Genomic DNA, 18,314 nt, shown 5'->3' with positions numbered 1-18,314 from the left:
ACCGCCGACGGGCGATTTTTAGTGGGAACAACAGAAAACCGATGGAGAAAGTTGGGGGTTTGACGGCTGCCGCGGTCCGGATCTGTCCATTTTCGGATCCAGGCCGCCCCCCTCCCCGCTTTGAGTCCGGGGGACATGGGGGTATCGATGACTCCACCTCACAGGGATGAGGCGGGATGGGAGGGGTCTTTTTTTCGGCGATTAAACACGGAGATCCGAATCGGAGATGCTTTCTAAGTGCTTGCACTGATCAGATTGTTAGCTAGGTAGTTGAGGGGGCTACCCTTCTTCCGCACAACCTTTTCCGACACTGGATGGACAAGAATGAACATGGCTTAATGGATAGGTATCCGAACGAAAGCTCAGAATATCTTGCAATGAAATTCAAACGCGAAAAGGCGATCTTGATGCCCACCCGGCAACCCCTCAGCATGAAAAATACCAGTATATGCCCTGCTCGCAACGGGTCTGACACGTGTAAGTGCAATGGAGAACCCAAGCCAACTGGCTGAGGTGGAAAAAGCAAACCAACCCCCCTTTCGCCCAGCTCACCAACTTCAACCGGGAAGTAGCCTGCGCATCTTGCGCATGAATGATCGAAGCAGACCCAAAGAACCCGTCTCCACCGTTGGGCGCCGATTGTCGTTCGTTGGCAGAAACGGCTTTTCGCAATAAATGTGGAGGAGGGGATATAATAAGGCACTACTAATTCGATAAGAAGTGTCCCGTAGAGCGAAGCCAACGCCTGTGTCCCAGGAAGACGGCTCTGGAAGCTCGAGGCTGAAAGGGTTCGAGCGCTGGGACTCGAGTTTCGCCTCGTTTTCGTCCTTGGTCTTTGTTGGCTGATTTGCTCCATTGAGTTCCAGGGATAGGGGGTTGCAAATGTGAAATTTCACCAGCCGCACAGAGCAAAATGCGAGGTGAAGAAAGTGCCATAGCTCGAACGAAGATGGAGTAGGTAGGCATTACACAGAAAGGTAGGTGTTGGAGAGAGGGGGGGGGAAGTCGCCCCATCTTCAAACCCAATTGTTCCCCTCAGTCAAACTTCCAAGTTCGACGCTCTTTTCCGGTCGTTTCGTTGTCGACCTGGAAAAGCCATAACGTCCGAGCACGGCAGTCTGAGCCGATGATTTTGATGATTTTGATTCCATGTAGACTTCTTCGAAATGTTACTTTAGTTCTGTAAAAGTCAGACAAATCCATTTCGCTTTACATTCTGAGTAAGGGTCGAAAGATTAAAAATAGTCAGTCTTCGAATTTAATCATCCGTTAATTCTTCTCAACTCGCAAGCTTCTGCAACAAATCGTGCGCCCAACTCGAAAAGTAATAAGTTTCATACACAGAGACCGCGCGCAAGAACCATTGTCTCGGTTCCAAGTTCCAAGTTCCAAAATCCTCAGACCCCTCCCCTTTTACATCCCATCCCCCAAGCAACTCACTTGTCCAAGACAAGGTCTCAAAACCACGTCGTCCGCCCACGCGCCCAACCACACAACCGTCACACCGCTGCCACGAGCCGTGTCTTGGCCGCCTGGAAGAAATTTGCAAAAAGCACGAGGCAGAAGACGAGTTGTGCGCTCTGTCTGAAGATGAGGCGCGGTGAGTCATATCTCTGATCTCGATAGATGTGGGACAATGGCGGCTGGCCAGGGAGATGAGTATCAAATTCTTCTCTTTTAAGGACTACCTTATGCGACACTGTTGAATTAGTCATTCTAAATGCGAGATTCGCATCGCAAGACGCACATGCCTCGAAATCAGAACCGGTGGAGACAAGCTGCGTGTCTCTTGTCATTAGGCGCATCCACCCAAACCCGCTCGTGTCGGATCCATGGGAATTCTACTTATGATGAATGCTATCAATGCGATTAACCCGCATGGCGTATCATCACAAGAAGCACAAAAAGTATTGATAGTGAACAGTCTGTCTTTCGTCGAAACTTTGAACCGCCTTGAAGGAGGCGAAAACTACTTTACATACACCAGAAAGTTCCTAAGCCATGATGCAGTTGGACGCTTGCGACCAAGTCTGTCCGAAATGCTTACGAGAATAAGAGCGCATAGGAGCGCGAAAGCACAATACCTCCCAATTCCTGAGCCGATGCCACCCGGTTGACGCCTTGTAACTCCCTGAAAGAAGCAGATCCTGGTTTTCCGATTCCCTGAAATTGGATATCCCCATGAAGCTATATGAGCGTGTCGGACAATGCGTTGACTATGAAGTTTAGGCTGTGCGACCGTGGACCGCAGCCGAGGCGACGGAGCGACCGGAGCGAACACTGGCCATGTCGCTCATCTCGGTGCCATCGTGGTCGTTGCCTTCTTGCTGCAGGCGTGTCTTATTGGCTTGCTGCGCATGACCAGTGAGAAGGGTGATGGATCTGGGGTCCTTCTCCCAAGTAAAGACGGCGGCGACCACCATAATGGCGCAGACGCTGATCATGAAGATTGTCTGGTCTCTAAAGGAGTCGGCGTAGACATGCTTGACAAGGTTCAAGAGGTGCGAGTCCCACTCGGAAGATGTGGTCGGAGAGTGGGCCAGAGTCTCACGTTCAGCCGGAGAAAGACGATCGCTGAGAACCTCCAAGCGCGTATTGAACAGAGCAGTGCAGATAGCGACGCCAAGACAGCCACCGAGGGCGCGAGCTTGAGCGAGAATACCTTGGGCGACGGCGTGTTCCTTGGTCGATTCCGCTTCGACGCCAGAGAGAATGGTCGTGGAGCCGAAGTTGAGGCCGACGCCCAGTCCAAAGACGAGGGTGAATCCGTACGCAGGAGCAAAGTCAGCCTGAGCGCCGACGACCATAAGCATGAGACTAATACCGATGACTTGCGCAATTGAAGCGACAGTCATGACGAGAGCCACCTTGTTCGATTTGGAGTTCAACGCTCCAGCAACGAAAGATCCGACTGCGCAGGCTCCAAGCATAGGCAACAGGTACATGCCGGACTTCAGAGGGCTCTCCTGCGCAATCACCTGCATGCGTTCCGGGATAATGACTGTAAGGGCGACATAGGGAAGTCCGGTGAGGAAGGTAACGGCCAAGCCGCACATGAAAGGTCTGCGTCGAGCGAGGTGTACTGGAAAGACAGGCTCTGGGTGCGAGCATCGCAGATGATCGATTAAGAGGCAGCGCGTTCGGTAAAGGTAGTTCTCGAAGATGCTGAAGATGGCCCAGCAGGATCCAGAGCACACAAACATGACAATGACGGTCCAGTGGGCCCAACCGTAGTATGCGTATCCACCACGCTCGATAGCGACAACGAGGAAGACCGAACCAAAGAAGAGAGTGACCATACCAACCACGTCAAGCTTTTTGAACGCCGTCCAAGAGTAAAGCTTGAAGGCGTTTCGGTCTTTGGGGTAGGCCACAGCGAGGCAGGCCACGGCGAACAGTCCGATGGGGATGTTGAGTCCAAAGATCCAGCGCCAAGTAATCTTGGAGACAATGACACCGCCCAAGATGGGGCCAAGAAGGAAAGCCGCTGCGAGAGTGATGCCGATGATGCCTCCCATCAGAGCTGGGTTGTGGGCAGGGCCTTGCTCGAGCAGGCAGGTCTGGGCGAGGCTGTACAAGCCCGAGCCCCCGACGCCCTGAAAAGCGCGGCCAATGATCAAGAGAGTCATGCTGTTCGCGCCAGCACACAGAGCCGAAAAGAGAATGAAGATAGCCCAGCTGTAGAAGAGCATGGCTCGGCGACCGTAGATGTCACTGCACTTGGCAATTCCGACAGCGCAGCCCATATAGGTGAGGAGGTAGACGAGGAGGACGAAGGATGCGTGATGGTAATCGCCAATCTCCTCAGAGATGGCGATCAGGGAGGTGGCGATGATGGAAGTATCGAGCGTAGCGAGGAACAGGCCCACGAGAAGGCTACGTGGTCAGCTAGGTTCGCGAGAATGCTGCAAATTTCTTACCTGATAATGATCAAGATCTTCTCAATCTTGTGATGGCGAAGGCTCGCAGCAGAGTACTCAGCACCGCGGCGGCGAGGGGCAAAGTTCTCGACAGCGAAGCCAGCTGTATCGCCGAGAGACGGGTTGGGATAGGAGAGCTGTTCAGCCATCTCGCGATGAGGAGGAGACTGGGCGGCCATTGATGCAATGGTCTTAACGATGGTTGACGGCGGTCTTTGTTGGCGTGGGAGCAGAACGAAGCAAGGGTTTGCGATTTCCTTCTTCTCTCAGCGGCAGAAGATGGAGAGAGGCCCTCGAATCTTACCGATGGTAATATTCGGAGCTTGATTCCAGCTTGTCCTGAAGAGAGTTATGACGATGTGCCAGAGATTTTCTGAAGAGCAGAGGGGAAAAAGAGAGATTGTGTGGGTGTGGTGTGGCTGTGGTATGGGGAGAGAAGGTGTCTGGGTGGTGGAAACCTGGCTGAGGAAGGTCTCTGAGGATACCTGACTGCTCTCGCCTCGATGGACTTAAGGGCTGGCTTACTTTTCCTGATGGATAAGGAAAGGGAACTGGTAACAAGACAGTGCTCGGCCTTGTGCCTGCCTGTCCTTGGTGCCTTTGCAGAGTGGATCGAGGAAGGTAGACGTGGGCCTTGGCTGGTAGTTGAACTTTTGTTTACCTCGACGATGCAACAATGAGGCAGGTGGCGTGAGGAGAAGAGGAACACTTTGAGGGTACGTGTGTGCGTGTGTATGTGTGAACACACATCTCCCTTTGGTGTGAGGACTTCAGCGGCAGCAAGGAGCAAACGAGGTAAGCAGCTGCCCATCTTCTCCAACTTGGACAGTGGCTGCAACACATAGTTATACTGACCGAAGCTCTTTGCCATCATGTTGACAGTAGAAGAAGGGCATCAAATGCACCTATCCATGATGCCCGAGACAGTGGTTTTCCTAGAGGCTTGCGCATCCAGCCTAGGCCGGGGTGAGAATGAGATCTTCTCTGACAGTTCCACCTTGGCTAGGCGAAGACACGGACAATGACGGGTGCTGTGCCAGGTAGGACAAACAACTTGAAAGCGGCAAGACTGAGAAGCATAGTTGAAGTAGTTGTTCGCGAACCCTGTGCCCTGGCCTCGCTCGGTTGTGGTAACGAAGACACTATGTTCCGAGACAAAGGCTTTCTTGCTTGAGAATGGAGGCCGAGGAAAAGCCAGGGGCAAATTGATGACTGTGCATCTCATCAGAGGGGAGAAGGCAAGTCATTGGTAGGATGCGTCAGGCAAATGTCCCAGTTGTTGGTCTCTCAGAAATGGAAATACTGCCACTGGGGTCACAGGAACAGGTCCCGTTGTTGTACTGACCCCAAGACTCTTCAGCATTCGAGGCCGTGACATTTCGTAAATAGGCCACTCAAGTCCCCGGCTGGGGTGTGGAGGATATATATCAAGCGACACTGTTTGACTCTGAGCCGGTGCAACAGAAAATCGACTGGCTGTCTCCGGCTGATGCCAGAATCCGACAGTACCACCTTGTGTACATTCAGCTCTCTGCTTTAAGAGTAACAAGACGAAAAGAGAGAGGGAATCGCAGCAGGAAAACGAAGAGCCTACCGGATCTGTGTATCCCCGACCGACCTCCCGTCTGCACCACTAGCTCTGCACGCCCCATTTGGAACGTTGTGCTCTCAGATGCCTCGTGGTTGAGTCGCCATCGTCCTACCCACTTGGGTAGAAACAGATGCGCAGAGCGGCACTAGCACCCAACTCTGCATTTTCAAACGTTTTCTTTCATCCACCACGTCAAGAAATAGAGTCGAAGAAAAGTTGTTCGTTTAGAAGCTTGAGAGCTGCGAAGTGAGGTCATGGGCCACGCTGCTTAGCCGAACAACTCTTGGTCCGGCCCGTGTGCGACCTCGCCTCGGATTCCCTCAATGGTTGCTGCAGCGCTGGGCGACAATGTTTTCGGTGGCATGTCCTTGTCAGGAACTGGGGAATCTGAGCAGAGGGGCATCTTGAAGCGCTTTGGCCTGTCGAGATGGTGTGTATCACAGATCCCAGGGGCCGAACTTCCCTCGTCTCGATTGATGAGGGTTGTACACCTGCTTGTGGAACATGAAGTCGGTCCCAAAATGGTTCGATTGGCCAGACTGGGCAAAATGGTCTCGCTGTGTAAATTTCACCGTCTACTCAGCTCCATTTGGAATTGTCGTACAGGCTTTGAGTGTTTCGTCAATCGAAAAGGTGCAGCCTCTCCATGGACATTCAGCCACATGAGAGATCCTATGAGATCCCATGAGATGGTTGGATGTGAGTAGGTTTATTGAGCTTGGAAAAGAAAGGAACTAACAATGAGAAGACTGAATGGAGGCGCTTGGGCCATGAAATATCCCTGACATCGTGTGTGAAGTCGGAACGGAAAAAGTGTTCGGTCCGACATGCCATTAACTGAGCCTCTGAGGTGTGGTGTGGATTGAGCTGGACTTCATCCCAGTGGTGGAACTTGGCAAGCCTACGATACAGTTGGTGTGCTCGACTTACCTTTTCTCTTTGGGCACATTCCCTATACTTAAAGTCCCATATACAAGTCTTCTGAGGCTATTCGACAGGACGAGATGATTATCTTATCTTTCCCTATCCGTTCAGATGTTGTTTTTCTGGCATCATTTTATGTTTTGCTCTACGTCGCCATTTCAATCAATGTGAAAGAAAGTCTGTAGCCAACATGTCTCAAATGGGTTCCTGCATATGACAACATGCCACACTTACAACAGTGTCGGCCTAGCACATGTTAAGCACCATGGGCCCAGAGATCGGATTTCAACTTCGAGAGATCGGTGAAAGGCCAGGCCACTCAGAAGATTATTGAAACGGAGAGCAACACGAATCTGGCATCAAGTGGACGCCAAGTCTTCGGAATATCGGACCTCCATCTGTACGGTCGCGTCGGTGAGTACTGCACAATGTCCTCGGGCGAGCTACACTCCTGCCAATGCCACCAACCTTGTTCGACACGTCAACGTCCCCGTCCAACGAAAAGACCAGGAATAGCCGGTTACCTGCTCCATCGTGGTTTGTCAAAGCTGCCCAGTCTTGTCGTCCGAAATCAGATCATCCGGCCTCTTCTATCCAGTCTCATCCGCTTCTCTTCTTGTACTCGGGCCGAGACCGCGGAGCTTGCAATCCAGGCCCTCCTTGGGATTAGGCACCACTACGAGAAGACGGGTCGAACTGACTGTGATATGCACTATCTCTCCCCAGGTCATAACGTCAACTCTCCGTACAGGCCCCAGAGCAGAGCTCGATTGGCAATCAGGAGTCGTGGCAAACCGAGCACGAACATCGTGACAGGTTGCCACTGACTCAGGAGCTATCTTCTGGCCAAATCTCTTCCACCGGTTGTCCTACAACCATAATCAACCACTGGAACACACGCCGACCTGACACTGTATCGATCCAGAGAAGGAATGAGTGCTACCCCCCGTCATCCCCGCTACGATGGAGTCAGAGCATCGGTGCTCCTCAAAGTTCTGTTTGCAACATGCGGTAAGGAGATGACGCCGATGGGCCATGCCAGTGTCCAGCGGAAGGATTCCAGGATCGATCGTTGTTGCTCTCCTGCGTACACAAGTTCATGTCATGTTGAAGTTATTCTTGCGGTTCTCTGGGGCTGATTGCATGCCAAAGTGGACTGCGCCCCATCCCCGTTCTATTTCAAGCAACTAACTCTATCCTCTTCCCGTCTTCATGGCTTCCCTTGATTTATTCGTCGGTTTGATTGCAAGAAGCCGTTGAGATCCGTGGGCTATGCTTTTGAAGAACCACACTCCGAGGAGAGCAGCACGAGGAGGAGCTGTATCGGATGAAGTTGCCCTCATGATCTTGATTCTAATGGCCAATATTTCTATGTCAGACGGTGATTGCGTCTACTTCCCTAGCGTTGGCTCAATATACCCGAAGAAACAAAGGCCATTGATCACAACGAGTGACGTCCATGCAATCATATTGACAATCCTATCATACAAAGGGTCATTCCTGTACCAAAGGATCGATGTTGACCGCCAGGCGAAGTTCTAAGCTTCATGCCGTATGCTCCCGCTCCCGCATATGAGTGGAATAAGTGGATGGACTTGGCAGTGCCTCTGGCACCAAAGGCAACACGACTTCACCTTCAACCCATATTCACCTTTGAATATCAAGGCCGGGCCCCCTTGATCGCCCGCCGTCAGGTGTCTGGTGGCAGAAAAGATTTTCAACTACCCAACTTCACCTTGGTTCTTCAGAGATTTCTTTCCTACCCTTTCCATCCTGTTTTTTCTTTTCAGCCGTTCGATACTCTTTCCTTCTTCTGTACTCATCGATCCAGTAACGAAAGAGACAAAACCCTGTTGTCTGAGCTGCCCTCGTACAGTCAGATTTATTTCGCGCGTCTCCCTTCCTATCATCTCGTCTGTCGATACTTCCCACTGAAGGCAATACCTTGGTCGGGAATTTCGTCAAGGCGGCCAAGATGGAAGATATTGCCATCGTCGGTATGGCCTGCCGCTTCCCTGGCAACGCGACGTCTCCGGAGAAGCTTTGGGAGATGCTGGTTGCAAAGGAGTCGGCGTGGTCAGAATTCCCCAAGAACCGTCTCAACATCAATGGCTACTATCATCCAAGTGGTGATCGTCAAGGCAGTGTACGTCTTCATTTCATCTTGTCCGGATTATTTTGATACATCTCAAAACTAACCTGATATACCTAGATCTCGTTCCGAGGCGCTCATTTCATCAAGGATGATGTCGCAACTTTTGACGCGTCGGTAATTAGCCATCAGCGTCTTCCCGCTCAGAAGTATCATCTCTTCTAACCTTCCATAGTTTTTCTCAATTATGGCCGAGGACGCCAAGGCAATTGACCCTCAGCAGCGATTCCTCCTGGAGGTTTCTTACGAGGCACTGGAGAATGGTTTGTTGGCCCCCGACCTCTCAAACGAGTTTGTGCTAATCTGGAATAGCCGGCCTTCGCATGGAAGACCTCAAAGGCAGCCCAACAGCTGTATATGTGGGCTCGTTCGTAAAGGGTTCGTCGATACTTCGCTGCTTTTTCCATTTTGCCCTACTGATTGCCTCTAGATTATGAACAGATCTGCCTCAGAGATATGGACTGGCAGCCCCAGTATGCCGCCACGGGCACTGGAAATGCCATCATGTCTAACCGCGTGTCCTACACGTACGACTTCAAGGGGCCCAGCATGACGATTGATACTGGCTGTAGTGGAAGTCTTGTTGCAGTTCACCTCGCCGCTCAAGCTCTCCGAGCTGGCGACTGTTCAATGGTAAGACTATTCTATCGCCAATTTTGGAGTTCACAGACTGACTTATCAAGGCCCTCGCCGCCGGTGCTGGTCTTATACTCACACCCAACACAATGATGCCTATGACGGCACTCAACTTTCTCAGCCCAGACGGGAAATGTTTCGCCTTCGATTCTCGTGCGAATGGTTACGGTCGCGGGGAAGGCATCGGCTTCGTTGTCTTGAAGAAGCTCTCGGATGCCGTCCGAGACAATGATACGATTCGAGCTGTGATCCGTGGCACCCACGTAAATCAAGACGGCCTGACCACAGGTGAGTATTCCACGTTGCGAGGAAACTGGGGTACAGAATTCTGACGGTTTTATGAGGAATCACTCTTCCGAGCAAGGAGGCTCAAGTGGCCAACATCCGATCCCTCTACTCCAAGCACGATTTGGACATGAGACAAACAGCTTACGTCGAGTGTCACGGGACTGGAACCCAAGCTGGTGACCTGCGCGAGCTAAAGGCCATCTCCGAGACTCTGAGTGACGGAAGGCCGATCGAGAACCCGGTGTTTGTAGGTTCTGTGAAGACAAACATTGGTCATCTTGAGGGAGCCGCTGGGGTCGCTGGCCTGATCAAAGGCGTTCTTACCACCGAAAAGGGCAGGATACCCCCGAATATCAACTTCGAGCAGGGGAACCCCAACATCGACTTTGAAAACTGGAAAGTGAAGGTAAGAGTTCGACACTCTTATGTATGGTTCTCTCAATACATGCTGATGATTGTCGTAGGTTCCCACGGATCTCATCAAGTGGCCCATCCAAGGTGGTCGAAGAATCAGCGTCAACTGCTTTGGCTTTGGTGGAACCAACGCCCATGCCGTTCTTGACGAGCCAGCTGCGTATTTTGCCTCACGCGGCATCTCCGCCAACCACAATTCGATTGTTGACAGCAGCCAGTCACACCAAGATAACGCTAAAAATGAGATTCAGGGAGCCTTCTCAACTCCTCAACTCTTCGTTTTCTCTTCAAACGAGCGCAAGGGTGTATCTCGTTTGATGGACACGCACCTTGATCATGCCGAAAAGCTCGCAGATACTACCCAGAGAGGCGCCGACAACTATGCATACACCCTGGGATGTCGTCGCTCGGTAATGGAGTGGAAGGGTTTCGCCGTGGCCAACTCCTATGCCGATCTTAGCGCGAAGTTGACGACTAGAGACGAATCTGGCTTTACTCGATCTGGTCGTGAACCAACGCTGAAGCTCGGCTTCGTCTTCTGTGGCCAGGGTGCTCAATGGGCTCAGATGGGACGCGAGCTCATGTGCTTCGAAGTGTTCCGACAAAGCCTTGATGCGGCGACCCAGTACCTCAAGACGATCGATAACGACTTCGAACTCACCGAAGAAATCATGCGGCCCAAGCCAGAGTCACGCATTCAAGAGCCTCGGATTTCACAGCCGGCAACAACAACAATTCAGGTGGCGCTCGTCGACTTGCTGCGGTCATGCAATATCACTCCCAGCAGCGTCGTTAGTCACTCATCGGGAGAAATCGCAGCTGCGTATGCGTGCGGTGCCATCGCCCGCGAAGCGGCTTGGGCCTTGGCATACCACCGCGGCCAGAGCGCTGCACTTCTCAGAACCACTTCTCCGTTTCTTCAGGGAGCTATGTGTGCCGTCAGGTTGACCTACTCTGAAACTCAAGCGTACCTCGAGAGTCGACTGAATCTTGGCGATTTGGAGATTGCTTGCATCAACAGTCCGAATTCGATCACAATCTCTGGCGAGCTCGAGGACATTCTACACATGCGAGATGAACTCAAGTCGCGCCGGATTCTTTGCAAGGTGCTGGATGTGGACATCGCTTACCACTCGAGGCAGATGAAGCTGGTACAGGAGGATTACATGGAACGCATTAAATCCATCCGGCCGACAGACACCACTGGCGATATTCCATTCTTCTCGTCCGTACGGGGTAGGGTGCATCCACATACTCTCCTCCAAAAGTTCTACTGGGTCGAGAACTTGGTTTCGCCGGTGCAGTTCCTTTCCGCAGTCAAGTCGATGATGGAATCTCCGAACAGGCCTGATATCTTGATCGAGCTGAGTCCCCATGCAACGCTGGCGTCGGCGCTCTCGGAGATCATGGCCGAGCATAGCCCTGGCAATCAGCCGACGTATCTGTCGCTCATGCAGCGCGAAAAGGACTCTGCGGCCACGACGCTCCAGGTGATTGGAGAGCTTTGGGCTCGCGGCTGCCCTATTGACATGCTCAAGGTCATCTCCAAGTAAGCTGGTCTCTTCTTTATACTTCCTCCATCTTACTAACAGTACTTTACTAGGGGCTCTGACAATCCCACGTACAAGACGCTTGTCGATCTACCATCATACCCCTGGAATCATTCCAAGACTTTTTGGCACGAGTCGCACACCTGTACCGAGCATCGCTTCCGAAACTTTGGCCGCCAGGACCTGATCGGATCGCCCTCTCCAGATGCCACCACCTTTGAGCCGCGTTGGAGAGGTTTCTTTCGTATCTCCGAGAACCCTTGGATCCAAGACCACCGAGTCCAAAAGACCATTGTGTATCCGGCGGCAGGCATGGTCACCATGGCCCTTGAAGCCGCAAGCCAGCTTTCTCATGGCATGACGGACATTTTAGGATTCCATTTGACTGATCTGAAGATCGAGAGAGCAATGACCATTCCTTCTACGGCTTATGGACTCGAGTACTCGCTTAATCTGAAACAGTGCTCTGCGAACTTGGAGGCTGAACTAGTGTGGGAATTCTCCATCTATTCAAAGCAAGAGGATGGTCCTTGGATTCGACATGCGGACGGATGCATTAAAATTCGACAGAAGGCCGTCGGCCTCCCTTCACCCACTACGGGGAACGAGGCCAAGTTCAAAAATATTCAAAGTCTTTGCACCACAACAATGCCTCCGCGGCAGCTATACGAGATCCTGGATGTTGTCGGTCTCAACTACGGACCTTGTTTCCAGAATGTCGCGTCCATATCGACTCACCAGAACTCCTGTACCAGCAAGATTAAAATTCCCGATACGAAGTCGAAGATGCCTGCAAACTTTGAGTATCCTCACGTTATTCATCCCGCCACGTTAGATGCCATGTTTCAAACTCTCTTTGCCATCGACACCAAGCCAATGGTTCCTTCATCTATCGAAAGCATCTTCGTTTCAGCGAACACCCCTCACGGCGCCGGCTTCGAGTTCACAGGGTTCGCTACAGCCGAGAGGCACGGTCTTCGAGACGCAACTGGTTCTATTGTTATGGTGGATGATATCAGTGATTGGGAAAACCCGTCTATCGTTGTTGATGGTTTGCATTTCACTGCTCTTTCGACACCCTCGATTGAGGACGGTGGCTTCATCCCGAACCATCGTAATCTCTGTTCTAATGTCGTGTGGAAGGAGGACTACACCACGACGCTGTACGCAGACCTCACCCACATGCTGGAGCTGATGGCTCACAAGTACCCGTCTCTATCTGTCCTTCAATGTGGTGGAGATGAGCAGATGGCTCGACATATTCTAGAAACGCTCTCGAGTGGCGACAGGCTTCTCTTATCCCGCTTCACCATTACGGATGACAACACGCTGTCAAACACGCAGAAGATCTTCGAGAAATCACCGGCTATCAAAGTCCTGGAGTACCGTAGCTGGGAAGCAGTCAAGGAACACTCTGCTCGCTACAACCTGATCATCGCAGCGAGAGACTCAAGCGTGGATATGACCCAAGCAAGTCAGCTCCTCCTGCAAGATGGCCTTCTGCTCAATGAGGTCTCGCCGCCAATGACCCCGACCACCACCGACTCCTTGTCCGGATTTCAGCAGCTTTCCGATGAGCTCGCTTCGCTCCAAGTGGCTTATGAGCCCGACTTGAACGACGCTATTAGCTGCGACATGCTGGACCAGCATTTCGAGGTTCATCTCTTTGCCGACGCGTTGGACCCTGTTTCATCACCCGAAGTCGTCCTTATCTTGCCCGACACAGCCGACGCAACTCTCAAGAGCTTTGTCATGTCTCTCAAGGACCTCTTGTCCGACAAAGAATTCAAAGTAAGCACTGGCCTCTTGCATGAAGTCGACCCTGCTGGCAAGATCTGTATCGCGCTTCTCGAAGCGTGCGAGTCTTTTGTATTTAAATGGACCACCGAGCAGTTCAGTGACTTCCACAATCTTCAGAACACAGCCAAGAGCGTCTTGTGGATCACCCGCGGCGCAAATAGACGTCCTACCATCCCCCAGAACGCCCCTGTCATTGCGCTTGTACGCACGATTTTGTCCGAGGATCCGCAAAAGACGATCGTTACTCTCGACTTGGCCGAGGCTACCCATCTCACTTCATCTACCCTCCCCAAGACTGTGTGGTCTGTCCTGGCTTCGATCTTGGCTGGATCAGTGGAGGCAGAGTTTGCGGAAGAGGGGGGCGATCTGTACATCCCCAGACTGATGCCCCAGGAGGAGCTCAACAGCATGATCGAAAATGACTCTCGAATCGAGGTTGTCCAAAAGCCTATCTTTGATCAATCGTCGAGCATAGACAGCTACAAGATGGCCATTTCTCGGCCGGGCATTTCAAACGACAACTTCTACTTCGCCAAGACCTCGTATCCTACAAAGCTTGGTTCTCAAGAAGTCGAGATTCAGACTCTCAGCGCGGCCTTGCATCTTTCGGATCTCCACACCGCCATGGGACGAACTGATGAAGATTTACTGGGCATTGATGTTATGGGAATCATAAGCAAAGTCGGTCGCGATGTGAGAGATATTCGCTGCGGAGAACAGGTTGTGGCCCTTGTCCCCGGCGCCTTCAAGACGGTTCATCGAGTCGACCAGGGATTCGTCAAGCCCGCGCCACTGCCGTTTGAGTGTTGCCAGTACACTCCAAGTGCCCTCATCGCTGCGTATTATGCAATTTGCGGCGTCGGTAAACTTTCGAAGAAGAAGAAGATTCTGGTCCACGCCGGCGCAAGTTCCTACGGCCAAGCTGCGATTCGTATTGCAACCCTTATCGGTGCCGAGGTTTTTGCGACTGTCATGGGAAGCGACTCCAATGCCCAGCGTGCAACTCTCGTCAAAGCGCACTCTATTCCGAAGGATCACATCTTCGACGCAAATGGGGAGTCTTTCGTAGCTGCTGTTCTCCGATTTGGAACGGTCAATATCGTCTACAATCCCACTCAGGAGCATACTGCCGTCAGTTTCAAATGTGTCAAGCCAAGTAAGTCAGCATGTCTTTCCAACTGGTGCGGAGCTAACATTATTTAGACGGCTGCGTTTTTCAGCTCTCCGACAAAACTGGTAGAGCTGTTAGATCTCCAGTCGTTTCTTCCATGCTGTTCGTACGTTTCAACGTCGCCACCATCATGGAGGATGACCCTGAACTCGTCATGGAACTATTTACCATGGTAGACCAATTTGCCTTTGACTACTTGCGCAAGAGTTCGAGTTTACAGTGCCAGCCAGTCCACCGATTCGCCATGTCCAACTTCGAAGGAGCCTTCAAGCAGATTGAGAGAGCGCCCTATCACGGCCTTGTCACCATGACAGCTGACCGCGATACACTCGTTCCTGTAGCCACTGAGATGCGAACCAAGCCGCTTTCTGATGTCATCGACCCCAAAGGCACCTATGTACTTGCTGGCGGTCTAGGAGGCTTGGGAAGGAGCATCGCAAAGCTGCTTACAGACAACGGTGCAAAGAAGCTGGTATTCTTGTCAAGATCTGGCGGCAATCAAGATGCTCAAGACTTCCTTAATCATCTCGGCAAAGAAGGTGTCCAAGCCACGGCAGTCGCAGTGGATATCACAGATCTTCAAGCACTCAAGGCACTGGCTCCGACTCTAGGCAAGATCTCTGGCGTTGTTCAGTGCGCTGCAGTCATCCAGGTTAGTATCCTCACTCCCCTTGTCCTATACCCGAACATACACTGACAGACAGCAGGACGCTCTCTTCGAGAAGATGAGCTTTGCCGACTGGCTAGCCGCCTTCGCCCCCAAGGCAATTGGCGCCGTCAACCTCACGGAAGTCTTCGGTCAAGAGCCCGACCCCGACCCGGTCAGCTCCGCCACCCCTTGGTTCCTCTTCCTCTCGAGTGCCTCGGGAATAATCGGCAACCGGGGCCAAGCCAACTACGCGGCGGCCAACGCCGTCCAAGACGCACTCGCCCAGGCCCTTCCTCGCGCCGTCTCCCTGGCTCTCGGTCCTGTCCTCCAGGCCGGGATGCTGGTGGAGGACGAGGAGACCCTGGGGAAGCTCCGCGGTGCTGGGTTCTACGGAATCCGGCACCAGGACTTCCTGACGATGGTCGAGCGGGCCATCACGGGGGAGGTCACCCCCGGCGTTCAGACGAACCCCCAAATCGTCTCGGGCGTCGGAACCGGTGGCCTCATCCGCCAAAACAACCCCGGCGACCCCTTTTGGTCGCGCACGGCGCTCTATTCGTACATGAATATCGTCGACGTGCCGATCTCCTCTCCGGAGGGGGGCTGTGACGGTCCAGGCGAGGCCGACGTCAAGAAGATGCTCGCCGTGTGCTCCGGGGTGGAGGAGGCCGCGGTCATCATCTGCACCGGCCTGGTGCAGTTGATGGCCAAGGCCATGTCCCTCCTCCCGGAGGAGATTGATCCGGAGCGGGCGCCCAGCGCGTACGGCGTCGACTCCCTTGTTGCTGTAGGTGTTCGGAACTAGATATTCCGCAACGCCGGGGGAGTCGATGTCTCCGTCTTTGAGATCCTCGGAGAGACGTCTGTTTGGGGCCTGGCTGGTGTTGTTGCCAGCAGGGGCAAGTGGTGAGGGGCCAAGTTCCCCAAGAAGACTGGTGTGTGGCGGTCCGGAATGAAACGAAAAGGACCGGAGTGAGACGACCTGATTCAGTAGAACGGGATTGCAGCTGTTTGTGTGTGAATGGGAGGATACAAATGGGCGGAATGGTGTTTTTTTGTGGGGGAACGGATAGACCAACGCTTAAGACTTTTCTGGGCCGGCTTCGCGTTTTTAATCATTAATTGACTGTTCTATATTCATGCAAATTTAGGCCAAAGTGAGTGTGTTTCTACTTCTGACAGGTGTCACAGTGAGAGCAAGTTGCTAAGTGTTTGTAGCAAACAGCAGTCTCCATCCTGGCTGTCGGAAATGACATAAGAATGCCCTTGTATCAAATAGCGAGCGAGGCATGAGACGCTCATGAATGAGTAATTTGAGTAGGCATCTTCTCCTACCACCCATTGAGCTTGAGAATCGAGGTACGAAGCGACAGGTAGTTAAGACATCTAGGTGTGGTGATGTAGCAAGAACAATTCAAGCCACAGCTCAATAACAATACTCCACACGTCGGTGGCAGATCACATTGAATAACACAACCGCCTTCGGGTAACTTGGCCGAGGAGCGGCGGTAAAGAGCTCTTTCATTGAGGCGAGTGTGGTCAGGCTGTGTCGATTGAATTCCAATCATCTACCAGAGGGTAAGGCCGAGGCTTACTAACTGAGGAGGGTGTCTAGGAAGCGAGCATGCCGAAAGCCTGGCTGGGCAAAGTTGCAAGGCAGTAATCGGGCTAGGCATGTGCCTCAGCCTCCAAAGTACAAGGCATCTAGGGTAGGCATGCAGGCTAATGGCATGAGGCTCATGAATGGCAAGCAACCTAAGGTGACGAGGAAATTAATGGACAGAACGCGACGGTGTGATAGAACATCGGAGAGCAAACCAACCGCCTGTGCCTCATGCGAGCCCGGTGAGACGAGGAAAAAATGGAATGAGCAGAGTCGGTTGCAGCCTGGAGCTGACTGCAAGTATCCGGGTCACCGAGACATGTTTGAGTGAGCTCAAAAGTCGAAGGACTTGAGAGAGTAGTGAGATTGACCATAATTCAGGAGCCTTAGCGACTCCTTGAATCATGTGCATACTTATCTTAACGTGAGAAGGAACATGCTCTAAAGGAGGCTACCCAGCCCTTGTGTGTTGGTCTGAAGAGCCTCACGACGTCAGGTCTCAACTGCAAGAAGTACCTGAGACATAGATGTTGAAGTCATGGGCACACTGATTGGGTGCCTCGTTCAAAACGGTGAATCAAGACATTTTACTTAGGCCGATACAAGAGGGTGATGGAACAGATGGAAGACCTACACCGAAAATGCTGGGATGGGGCTCTCGAGGCAGTCATGGTAGGATTGGTGGAAGGGGCAAGTGCAATATGCATACGCGGGCCAAAAGTTTGGACCCTTGAGAATACTTACCAGCATCGTACTCCTCCGTACTTTCCCTAAAGGGTAGACACATGGGGGAAGGGGTCTCAGTACGTACCTACCTTGCTCTGTCGGTGCGGTAGGTACCTCTTGAAGTACACTGTAGATTTGGCCAGCAGATGCCACAGTGCCCCAAAGTCCATTGCGCGCTCCAATTAACGCGTCGCGCTATCCCAGGTGACGGACATGACATCAAATACTTTGGAGGAAGCTGCGATAAGATAAGCAAATAGCCACTGCAAGCAGGACCGTGAGAGTCTACCTCTGCCTAAAGGTACCATCTCCTTCATGCGACGGGATGATAATTATTACAGACCTTGTACATTACCCGACCAACACTCTCGTTTAGCAGACCAGGAACCCAACCCAACAAAGGTTGAGAAGGCAGCGACACCTTTGGCCCTTATTCCCAGTCGTTGGAGTCGAACTGTTCGTCCCTCTTTCAGTCTCTCCGACAACAATCTTTCCATTTCCATCACAACTCACTCTGCCGACTGAGATCGATTTCTTCCAGACGACTGCACAAGGTACTTCTACCACTTCGGCTCCCAACCCATCTCCGACAGCCTGCTGCAGCACGACATCAACCTCTCCAGCACCCAGCAGATGTTGCAGCACCGCGCCACACACCTTTTGACCTCGTCGCCTGCAGCTCGCCTCATTTGAGCGAGGAAAGGGAAACTTCGCCCCGCCACCGCCGTCTTGCCCAGCATCCCGACCGACCGACCGACACTGACACTGCGTTTGCGCAACCAACAAATATGGACGACGACCCGGCTGCCACCCAGGCCCGGGACAAGGAGGCACTCAGGAACCTCGCCAACGAACTACTGGACCTCGAGGGCGAACGGGACTTTCGACAA

General features: G+C 52.5%; 3 protein-coding genes across 3 annotated transcripts; 1 reads left to right on the top strand and 2 right to left on the bottom strand.

Annotated features, from left to right (window-relative positions):
• Nucleotides 1-681: 681 nt before the first annotated feature.
• BDP55DRAFT_641394 (uncharacterized protein) lies at nucleotides 682-1,020 on the bottom strand. Its single transcript, XM_060573395.1, has one exon. The coding sequence runs from the start codon at nucleotides 964-966 to the stop codon at nucleotides 706-708; it is 261 nt and encodes an 86-aa protein (XP_060437136.1). The 5' UTR covers nucleotides 967-1,020; the 3' UTR covers nucleotides 682-705.
• Nucleotides 1,021-2,225: 1,205 nt separating this feature from the next.
• Nucleotides 2,226-4,099, bottom strand: BDP55DRAFT_538469 (major facilitator superfamily transporter; the record flags this gene model as incomplete). The annotated part of the gene is made up of 2 exons (XM_060567950.1): nucleotides 2,226-3,876; nucleotides 3,921-4,099. 2 exons carry the CDS (start codon nucleotides 4,097-4,099, stop codon nucleotides 2,226-2,228), a joined length of 1,830 nt encoding a protein of 609 aa, XP_060437135.1.
• A 4,071-nt stretch (nucleotides 4,100-8,170) lies between these two features.
• Nucleotides 8,171-16,237, top strand: BDP55DRAFT_570162 (beta-ketoacyl synthase domain-containing protein). The gene is made up of 11 exons (XM_060570743.1): nucleotides 8,171-8,581; nucleotides 8,648-8,704; nucleotides 8,763-8,850; nucleotides 8,900-8,965; nucleotides 9,018-9,220; nucleotides 9,271-9,511; nucleotides 9,568-9,917; nucleotides 9,976-11,474; nucleotides 11,529-14,431; nucleotides 14,479-15,098; nucleotides 15,154-16,237. Exons 1-11 carry the CDS (start codon nucleotides 8,411-8,413, stop codon nucleotides 15,898-15,900), a joined length of 6,945 nt encoding a protein of 2,314 aa, XP_060437134.1. The 5' UTR covers nucleotides 8,171-8,410; the 3' UTR covers nucleotides 15,901-16,237.
• Nucleotides 16,238-18,314: the final 2,077 nt, after the last annotated feature.

Source organism: Colletotrichum godetiae (genome assembly GCF_030913485.1).
Source record: "Colletotrichum godetiae strain CBS 193.32 chromosome Unknown BDP55scaffold_1, whole genome shotgun sequence".
Taxonomy (NCBI): Eukaryota; Fungi; Ascomycota; class Sordariomycetes; order Glomerellales; family Glomerellaceae; genus Colletotrichum; species Colletotrichum godetiae.
The sequence above is the reverse complement of the archived record's forward strand: the minus strand, read 5'-3'. Positions and strand labels throughout refer to the sequence as shown.

Coding starts and splice junctions, on each gene's coding strand:
- BDP55DRAFT_641394 (XM_060573395.1), bottom strand. CDS start 966: ATGCCTACCTACTCCATCTTCGTTCGAGCTATGGCACTTTCTTCACCT.
- BDP55DRAFT_570162 (XM_060570743.1), top strand. CDS start 8,411: ATGGAAGATATTGCCATCGTCGGTATGGCCTGCCGCTTCCCTGGCAAC. Junction 8,582..8,647: donor GTGGTGATCGTCAAGGCAGT/GTACGTCTTCAT, acceptor TGATATACCTAG/ATCTCGTTCCGAGGCGCTCA. Junction 9,512..9,567: donor TCAAGACGGCCTGACCACAG/GTGAGTATTCCA, acceptor CGGTTTTATGAG/GAATCACTCTTCCGAGCAAG.